Raw genomic sequence first — 9,676 nt, 5'->3', positions numbered from 1 at the left:
ATCGAGAGACGATAAATTTCGAGATCAGCAACGAAGTCGGGTTTTTATTTATTTAAAAGAGAATATTTGGTGAAATTATGAGTAGAATAAATTTAAATTTTTTAATTTAATAAAATTTGGAGCACCAACACCAACACCAACCAAAATGGGAGAGCCAATGAGGCTATACCTTTAGATTAAAAAAGCTCCACGTGGCCAATTTGGGCCATAAGAGGCATTCCAGATATTTTGAGTCCTTTTTCTGGCCTCCTATATGTCAATTGGTTTCCCCAAATCTAGTGGCCACTGGGAGATATTTTCCTCTGCTCACAAAAAATTGCAGCAAAATGGACGAGAAGAAGCCGTGATAATTCCACGCCCAAAGCGCACCACGTAGCAGTAGCACTCTGCGTTGGATTCAAACCAGGACAAGCAGAAGAATATGGGGGAAGTAGTGGTGAGCAGCGAAGAAGATATGAATTTGGAAGTTCAAGGAATGGAGGTAGAGACTGAGGCCCAGAAGAACAAGCAGCAAGATGGCTCTGCTTCGGCCAGCAGGTGGGACAGGATTCTACCCAGAATGGTTCTGAGAGTTTTACTGGTCGAAGCCGACGATTCCACTCGCCAGATTATAACCGCGCTTCTCAGGAAATGCAACTACAGAGGTGGGTCGTACATCTGTTTCCCTCTTTTTTTATTTGAATGTCTCGAATTGTTTCGGTTGGGTTTTGTTGCTTGCTTGTGGCAGAGATCCAGGTCTCGGTTGATGGTGCTCGGTGGACATTGGTTGGGAGTGTTGAAGTTTTAAGGGTTTTGAATTTTGTTCAGGATCTTGATTGATCTCGCAGGAATCGCAATGGTTTTGTGATCTTGGGCAGTTTTGATTGATGTGACACGATGAATTAGTGTTTTTGGAGTTCTTAGGTTTTTGTGTTGATTGATCAAATTTGGAAATTCTTCAGAAAAGCACTGAACTAGGAGTTCTGCTGAAGTAGTTTAGGGCAAAAAAACATCAATTTTGATGTGGAGAAGACTGAAATTATGTATTCTAGATGTTGAATTCTGTCATCGACTAGGAAACCGATACGATATCCTTTGTACAGAAACAGAAGTTATTCATGAGTTTTCTGGTGTGACTTCTAAGAGAGATAGCAGTGCGCACTTGGTGGCTGTACCAATTTCTGACTGGCCAAAGATTTTTAACCTGGGAAGAGTTGGTAGTCCATTCATGTATGGAATGCTTTGTTTTAGATCCCTCTGGATCAAATATTTTGTAAATGTAGAAGTTGGGTAAGTGCTGAATTTTTTTCACAATTGTAATTTCAAGGCCTTGCTCGACTTAACAACCATCATTGGTATATGGGCTTTATCAATCTTAGTAGCCATTAGTTCAAATCTTATTGCTTCTGAAGAAATTTCTAGATGGATAGCAATCCTGTTTAATCTTTTTATAACGAGAAAAGTCAACATCCTTCGAGAATCCTTTATCAGAATTACCATTCACTTTTATGCTCTGCTATTTTTGCTAATCTTTGGCTGAAGCACGGGGACTATTTTAGTCTTCTCCTCTTATGGCCATGCATGACATACTACTTATTTCAACCCCCCAAAGTTGGATATCGCTACATCCTTTTTTCACCCTGCTCCCTTTATATAATTATGGACTGTATATCTTTTTGTTTTTTGTTTTTGGTCATAACTGAAAAATGCTTGAAGAAACTCTCTGTAGCCAACCTCGTACACTAGAGATTAGTAAATTTACGATTACTGTTATCTCTTGAACACATAAAAACACCAGCATGCTTAATCCTACTCATCACCTTCCATCTTCATCTAATACAATGCATAGTGGGATGAAATTACATCCCAGTGTCCTGTAGCAATCTGATTATTGTTGCTTGGAAACTTTTATTTGTTTGTGTTTTGTATTTTGACTGAACTTACTTAGGCTGTCATTTTAGGCACTAATTACATTATTTTCTGTTCAAGCAGTTGCTGCTGTTCCTGACGGCTTAAAGGCATGGGAGGTACTGAAGGGAAAACCACATAACATAGACCTCATACTGACAGAAGTTGACCTGCCATCGATCTCTGGATATGCTCTTCTGACCTTAATTATGGAGCATGACATATGCAAAAACATTCCTGTCATAAGTACGATAATAATCAATCTTCTAGATGTATGGCATTGATTAGACTTTTAATCCATCTGGAGATCCATATTTATGTGTAGTTTAATCTTTTTATCCTTGTCATGCAGTGATGTCCTCAGAAGATTCAGTTAACATGGTTTATAGATGCATGTTGAGAGGTGCGGCTGACTTTCTTGTCAAGCCTATTCGGAAAAATGAGCTGAGCAACTTGTGGCAGCATGTTTGGAGGAGGACTGTATGTTTCATCCTTGCTGATCTTCACATTGCCTTTTTCTTTCTCCTTACTTGAAAGCGAAGATTCTGATTTATGTTGTTTCTGTATATTTTGCAACACCAGACAACTAGTGGAAGACAAGGCCCACAAGATGAGAGTGTTGCACAACTGAAGGTTGAAGCTACAGCTGAAAACAATGCTGCCAGTAACCATTCAAGTGGTTACATGGCTTGTATTGAGAGAAATAGAGAATGCATTGAGAAAGGGAGTGATGCTCAGGTAGAGTTTTCCATTCTCAAGAAAGTCTTATCTGATGAAAGAATCCACCGCTTTTGGCAATTGAACATGTAAAATGTGACCAATGCTTTTGTTAATGACGAGAATTTTCGGCATCAGTTGGAAAGGCAAGAAGATAATGTTTATTGTAGTAACTATTCGTGGATTAGAGCTACTTCATTTCAGTTAAGTTTGACTACATAATGTTTCATGTGGTAACTGTGTTTTATGTCCCTCATGCAGAGTTCTTGTACAAAGCCAGATCTGGAACCCGAGAAGACATGTGCAGAAAACATGCAGGATTTCTCGCAGCCCAGTTGTAAGAAACCTCCTGCAATTGATGTCAACATACAGAAGCATGAAGAGGGTACAAAATCAAGTAGAAAATTGTTCAAACATGCTTGTGCAGATAATGGTAAACTTTTTTTTTTACTTTTTCTCTTTTAATATCTTTAATCTTTACGGAACCAATTTCAGCTCCATCAGGAGGAAAAAACATCTGATTTTGGTCTGGTGTACATTGTATTAGGATTGGAGGTGGGTGCCTGCAATAATGTTGATACAATGACTCGGGGAGAAGATGTGGCACATGAAAGTCCAAAAGTGCACTCCAACATCATCATTGAACCTTTTGATCAACCCCTAGCCAACTCTTCCAGAGAAGCCATTGACTTAATAGGAACATTAGGCAGCTCTAGTCTAAATAATGGTACAAATGACCGTGATTCTTCACTGCTATTGGATCTTTCCTTGAGGCGATCTCATCCAAGTGGCTCCATTAATCAAGTCAGTGATGAAAGGCACCCCTTGAACCACTCTGAGGCCTCAGCTTTCTCAAGGTGAGTTTCTGTTTCTGATTTGTAATTTTTCTGTTTCTGTTTTTTATTTTTTTCATCTTCATATTTGGATTTTATTGGTGAAACATTCATCTCATTATCAATAGAAGACCGAGTTGATCACTTGGAGGAAAATGGATGATTGCCTTATTACTTTGCCCAAACTTGTTCTCTGATATAATTGTTTCTTTAACAAGCTTAATTAGGTGAGTACTGAGTGGCAGAGAATGGATTCTGTGCTTCCTGTTCTGAGTCGTGTAAGAAATGCAGCCAAGTTACACCAAAAAAGAACAACAATTTTTGTGTGTGTGTCTTGACCTCTACACCTCCCTCCAAAAGATGGCTGCTTTCTTCCATCAATAGTATCTCAAACTTCCAAATAGCAATTGTAGTGCTTAGCCACAATTTCTCCAGTTATAACTCCAAAGATTTCAAAACAGATGTATATACTACAAAATGTATAATGCTTTGTTATTTGGGGCATTAGAAATTGAAGAACCATATCAAACATTTCATTTTCCTGTGAACAGCTGGGGATCTTTGTGTCTTTGTGTGACCTTCCAAGAGTTGGAAACTTGTAGTAGCTCTCTAATCAACTCAAATATCTCAAGTGCAGGTATATTAACAGGCCATTGCGACCCCAGCATTCATCAGCTAGCACATGTAATCAACAGAAAGATTATGGAACCGGTTCTGGTAGGCAGTTATCCATTCACACCCCTGATTATAACTCTGGCACTGATGTTTTGACGCCAAAATCTCAGAAAAGTATACTCTCTATGGTCACTGGACGAGCTGAAGTTGCTTTTCCTCATCCTCAACGGGCTGTGATTCCTGTCTCAGTTCCAGTGACAGGTTTAGGGTTTGGCGGTCTATCAACTGCCTATGGTTCTGTAGTGCCTACAACGATTTGTCCACAATCCCGCCAATCAACAGTGCAGAATCCAGGCTCAGTTTGCCATCTGGAGCCATCTTTTCAAGCTAATGCATTTCATCCATCCAATTTGAAAACTAGAAACTCTGGTCAGTTTCATGACCTGATTGATCAAAACAGAAGCAATTCCATAAACCAAACAGAGCACAAACAGATGCACATGTTGGCATCTCCTGAGGATCGAAATCACATTTCTTCTGCTGGTGATCAAAGTGCAAGTAACAGTTTGTGGAATGGTACTGCTAGTCCCCTTAATAACATTGGTTGCATAAGCAATGCCAACATTGATCAAGTTGCTGCTGGCCAAACTACTGCAGAGAGTGGGAATGAAGGTGGTCTCCCCATGCATGATAGAAGTTGCCATCGATCTGTCCAAAGAGAAGCAGCTCTAACCAAATTTCGCTTGAAGAGGAAGGACAGATGCTATGAGAAGAAGGTATATTATTGATGATTATCATTTATTTGAAATTACAAAATTGTTAGTTACTCATGCATAATGACTCATTTTTCATCACCTAAGCACCTAAGATTTCAACAGAACCCTTAGGATTCTGCTTGCCAGTTACCAACGGGTCATGTTGCCAAAGGATGGAACTATGGTAACTTTATAATTGATAGACTCTTCAAAAAACTTTTCAATGGGCCAAGAGGGTTGCTTGTGCTTCCACCCATTGTTTGACCTTACATTTCAACATAGTCTTTCTATCTTTTCATTAGCGATGCAAATAATTGCTATTCAGGGTTTTTAAGCTATTGAATTACCCAGCCGATATGACAAGAACCAGATTTGGGAAATACAAAAAATGAAAAAAAAAAAAAAAAAAAACGCAGCACCACCTTTCTTTCACATTCTTTTGAAAACCCGGTCTCTAGTGTTATAACTGTTCGTCTTTATTGTATCAAGAAGCACACCCCACATATCTCCCTGACACTTTTATTTCATCAATTCAAGTTACACTGAAGATGAATATCAACTGAAAGTGGTGAGTTTTGATCTACACTGTCATGTTATGTGGTAGTATCACTACTTTTTGCCTGGACCTCGTGATAGTTATGTGAAGTAACTAAGATCTTCATAATTGCCGATCAGGTGCAGTTGTATGCATGCTAAAATCTGATGATCAAAATTTGTTCACAGGTTAGATACGAAAGCAGGAAGAAACTTGCGGAGCAGCGCCCTCGAGTGAAAGGACAGTTTGTTCGTCAAGTGCATACCGATCCAGCACCCGTACAAACTGATAATCACAGCGGCAATTCATTAGATGGCTAGCTGATCACAACTTCTTTGAGCAGCAGCAGCAGCAGCTATAAGAGTTGTATGTAGAGATCTGTCGGAACTCTCCTTTATTTTAGAAGTTGAAGCAACTGATGAAGAGGAGTTAGCGGTTGAAGGAAACCTTAGTTTAGATGCTAGGATTTGGTAGCTTACTAGTCTTCCACATGTGGGTGTAATATATATATACACATATATAGAATAGTATTGTAAATCTTGGTAGCGCTTTTTCTATGCTTTGAAGAGGCTGAAATAGATTATTTTTCTTGTGTCACACACATGGTTCATACATATATATAGCTTGCAAATTTGGTGTCAATGTAATTCATTGATCATTCATTCTTTCTTTCATTGTTTTTCACTTATTTGGGTCCCAATATCTATCATATAACTCTGTCGCGATAGAAACTTTTGGCTGTATTATGCAGTGAATTTCATGGAGGAATTTTCCTTTTTTGTCAAGTAGATGTTGGACCCTCTAAGACTGTGCCGTAACATCAATATGCTGGGAGGTGTTGTAAAGCAGATTCAGGAGAAAGAAAAACCCAAATGCTTAAAGACAATGGCTGGCTATTCACAGGGCAGAAAAATCCAAATGCTTGCTTAGAGCTGCAGTGCCCGCAGAAATATTTGATGGGTTAGAATAATAATGGTACCAATCATGCCATTCCTTCTACCTTTCATTCACCAATTTTAATTTATTTTATATTATTTTTCTGTGCAAAGAAGTAAGCAATTTTCACAATGTTAAATAGTGATTATTAAACTTTGCAATAAAATATAAAAAAATTATTAAATTTTAATTTAATATATAATTTTATAACTACCGTTAATTATAGTTAAAAGAGACGAATAAAATGTTGACCATTTTTGTATTTTAGTACAATATTTAGTGATTATTTGTACTATTTAACTATCCATCTTATTAGTCACGTCAACATTTTATTATTCTCTTTTAACAACAATTAATGATAATTATGTAATTGCATATTAAATTAAAATTTAATGATCTTTGGATTACAAATTAAAATTTAATAATTTTTTTATATATTAGTGCAAAGTTAAGTGATCAATTATACAATTTAATCATTTTTACAAACATGAACTTATAATCTTCTGGTTATAAATGTGTAGTTATGTTGATAATGAAGCATATGTTGTGGGTGGTTAATGACAAAACAGAAGGGCTGAAGGCCACAGAAGGGACCAGGAGGCCTCAGCACTCAAGTCACTATCCCTTTGTCACTTTAATTATTATGAAGTTTTTATAAGAATATATTAATAGCATAATGTATTATTATGATGATAATATTTTTGTAATTAAAGTTATTGCAATTGACTTCTTGCTTGTCAAATTAAAAAAACGTATCATTTTATATGTTCATATCTATGTAAAAAAAAAAATTATGGTTTATAAAAGTACCATGATAAATTCAAGAAAATGAAAAGCATGGGGACATAGATGGACATCTCTTTTGATACTATTTGCAAAGAAATAAGAGAAAGTAAGAAAAGGGATCAGATGGGAAAGCACTAATTAACATCATGGGGTAGACCCATTTGAAAGTCATCGTTAATGATTAAACATAGTATGAGATTATAATTGTTTGCTCAATAAGATAGTTTATATATATATATATATAGGGATGACCATTCGTTTAGTTTTTTAATATTAAAATTGAATAAATTAAAGTTATGTAAAAAGTAAAACTAACCGATCAAATAAATAAAAAAATTAAACTAATCAAAAAAATTGAACGGATTAAAAAAATCGAAACGAACAAACTAAGAAAAATCAGAAAAAAAATTTGGAAAAAAACCCCCAAAAAATAGAAAAAACCTAAAAAAATTAAAAATTCTAGTTGATTCGGTTCTTTTGATTTTTTTTTTTCAATACAAAAACTGAATCAAATCAAAATAACTTGAAATTGTCAAATTTGATAACTGTACCAAACTGACCCTTAGCTAAAATCGAACCAAATTGATAATTTCAATTGGTTCAATTTAGTTATTTATGTTAAATTGAACTTTTTGCACACCTTTGTATATATAATATAATATGAGATTATAATTGTCTATTAAGAGATGAGTTTAAATTTTTTCACAAATACTAAATTTACATATAAATTTATTTATGTTTATTAGTGTGTGTTGATAATATTGGGGAAAATAACCAAGCATGTTTGAATTTGGACTCTATTGTAAAGGTCTCTGACGATCAAATTAATATAAGAGAATGAGTGAAATAAATAATACTCGAATTTTTAGATATTAGATGTATTTATCTGTTAAGACCTTATTCTCAATAGAAGTTGAACATTCAACAATCAGGTAAAATCTTAACTAAGATCTTCGAACTTAGAGAGAATTTTTTTTAGTCATGAATTTTTTTTGTCTATCAATAGAGGATCTAATGAGACACAAGTTACACTATTTTCAATAAGGCACATGTTGAATTTTGACTAGTGGAACATGTGCAATTTCATCTCAAGGTATATTACTCAATGATCAAATTAGTAGATGAGAATAAATAAAATAAATAGTATTCTAGATTTTAGATATTAAATATATTTATCTATCAAGGTTTTATTCTTTATAGAGGTTAAATTTCCAACGACCAAACTAAATCAGACCACGATTTTGAAACTAACAGTTTTGATTTCACTTTTTGGTGGAACTAGAACCAACCTATCTACAGATGGTTTTGATTCCTTAATAATTTGGTTTCAATTCCTAACGATTTGGTTTCGGTTCAAATTGATTTAATAAAAAAAAAGGAAAAAAAAGGGTTGGACTTAATTTACATATATTAAATTGTCTATATTTTTTTTTTTAGTTTAAAGAAATCAAAACTCACATAATTCACGTATTCTTTGAATTTGTAACTCCTTTACTTTAATCAAAATTATTTTCAGAAATAATAGTTATTGTGCGTTGTATTATATATTTTATATTTATTTAATTTATTTTTTAATTATTTGAACTGATTCTAATTAATTTTGGTTCAAAATTTTTAAGAATCGAAACTGGAAGACAATTTCGATTCGATTTTAAAAAAATAATTTCAGTTTAATTCATGATTCTAACTGAATCGAGATCAGGCCTAGACTAGGCAACAACCAAACAAGATTTTAATTGAGATCTTCGGATTTAAAAAAAAAAAAAAAATTCTTTTAGCTGTAAATTTTGTTTTGTCTATTAGTGAAAGATCTGACAAGACATGAGTTGCTTTCTTTTTAGATTTATAAATAAACAAGGTTTATGAATGGTTGAGCTGCCGCGGTGATGGCGGTGGGCGGTGGGGGGTGAATGGTTTCTAACTGGGTGGATGGTCTATTTGAGGGGCCCGTGATCCACGCAAGTGGCGACACTCCCACTCCCACTCTCACTCCCACTCCCAACTCCAACCAGCCCTTTCTTAACTTGAAAGTAACTGCTTTTTAGGGTTTGTATTTGGTGAAATCCATATTTTTATCTTTATAATTTTATGTTTTTTTTTTATAGGGCAATGCTAGGCTAGGCTAGGGTACCCCAGTAACCTCAAGGGTTGGTTGTTCCTATATAAATGCTCTCCAATCAAATGATTTAAAGGCTATATATAATAAGCTACCATGTCTATCAAGTAATCCGATAACACACTTAATTAAAAAAATAAAATATTATTTAAATACTTAAATATTTTTTAAGGATAATTATATATTAATATATTATATATTTATATTAATATGTCACATTAAAATAAAAATATAATCAAAATAACATTTTGAATTAAAAAGAAATGGATCATGCAAATGCAACTTTTCTTCCACTAATTCTAAAAGAGAGAGCTTCCTACCTGATCGATAAAGCCCAGACAGATATTCTAGTATAATGTTAGCACCCTCACATCAATCATCTATGCCTAGGGGGGGGGCTCCATATGTACATATTGATTAAACACTTGTAACTAATGCATGTACCCAAACACACTTTTATCATGAAAAATGGCATTACATTTTGATAATAAAAGAT

The 9,676-nt window shown here is 34.6% G+C and overlaps 1 protein-coding gene across 2 annotated transcripts; it reads left to right on the top strand.

The window, feature by feature from the left end:
- The first annotated feature begins 246 nt into the window (after positions 1 to 246).
- On the top strand, positions 247 to 6,016 carry LOC127813454 (two-component response regulator-like APRR5). 2 transcript variants are annotated; one of them, XM_052354416.1, is made up of 8 exons: positions 247 to 644; positions 1,972 to 2,133; positions 2,240 to 2,367; positions 2,470 to 2,625; positions 2,866 to 3,037; positions 3,152 to 3,461; positions 4,075 to 4,828; positions 5,531 to 6,016. In XM_052354416.1, exons 1-8 carry the CDS (start codon positions 422 to 424, stop codon positions 5,660 to 5,662), a joined length of 2,037 nt encoding a protein of 678 aa, XP_052210376.1. In that variant the 5' UTR covers positions 247 to 421; the 3' UTR covers positions 5,663 to 6,016. The 2 variants fall into 2 exon arrangements, with proteins under 2 accessions (XP_052210376.1, XP_052210382.1); XM_052354422.1 differs by lacking the exon at positions 247 to 644 and having other exon boundaries at positions 1,978 to 2,159.
- The last annotated feature ends 3,660 nt before the right edge of the window (positions 6,017 to 9,676 follow it).

The sequence above is a fragment of the Diospyros lotus genome, chromosome 1 (genome assembly GCF_014633365.1).
Source record: "Diospyros lotus cultivar Yz01 chromosome 1, ASM1463336v1, whole genome shotgun sequence".
In the NCBI taxonomy this organism is placed as follows: domain Eukaryota; kingdom Viridiplantae; phylum Streptophyta; class Magnoliopsida; order Ericales; family Ebenaceae; genus Diospyros; species Diospyros lotus.
Note: the sequence above shows the minus strand (reverse complement) of the source record. Positions and strands in the feature narration are given on the sequence as shown.

Bases quoted from the DNA above. Each gene is read 5' to 3' on its own strand.
- LOC127813454 (XM_052354416.1), top strand. From the start codon at position 422: ATGGGGGAAGTAGTGGTGAGCAGCGAAGAAGATATGAATTTGGAAGTT. The intron at 2,368-2,469 runs GTATGTTTCATC...TTGCAACACCAG, and splicing joins AGCATGTTTGGAGGAGGACT to ACAACTAGTGGAAGACAAGG. The intron at 3,038-3,151 runs GTAAACTTTTTT...ACATTGTATTAG, and splicing joins ACATGCTTGTGCAGATAATG to GATTGGAGGTGGGTGCCTGC.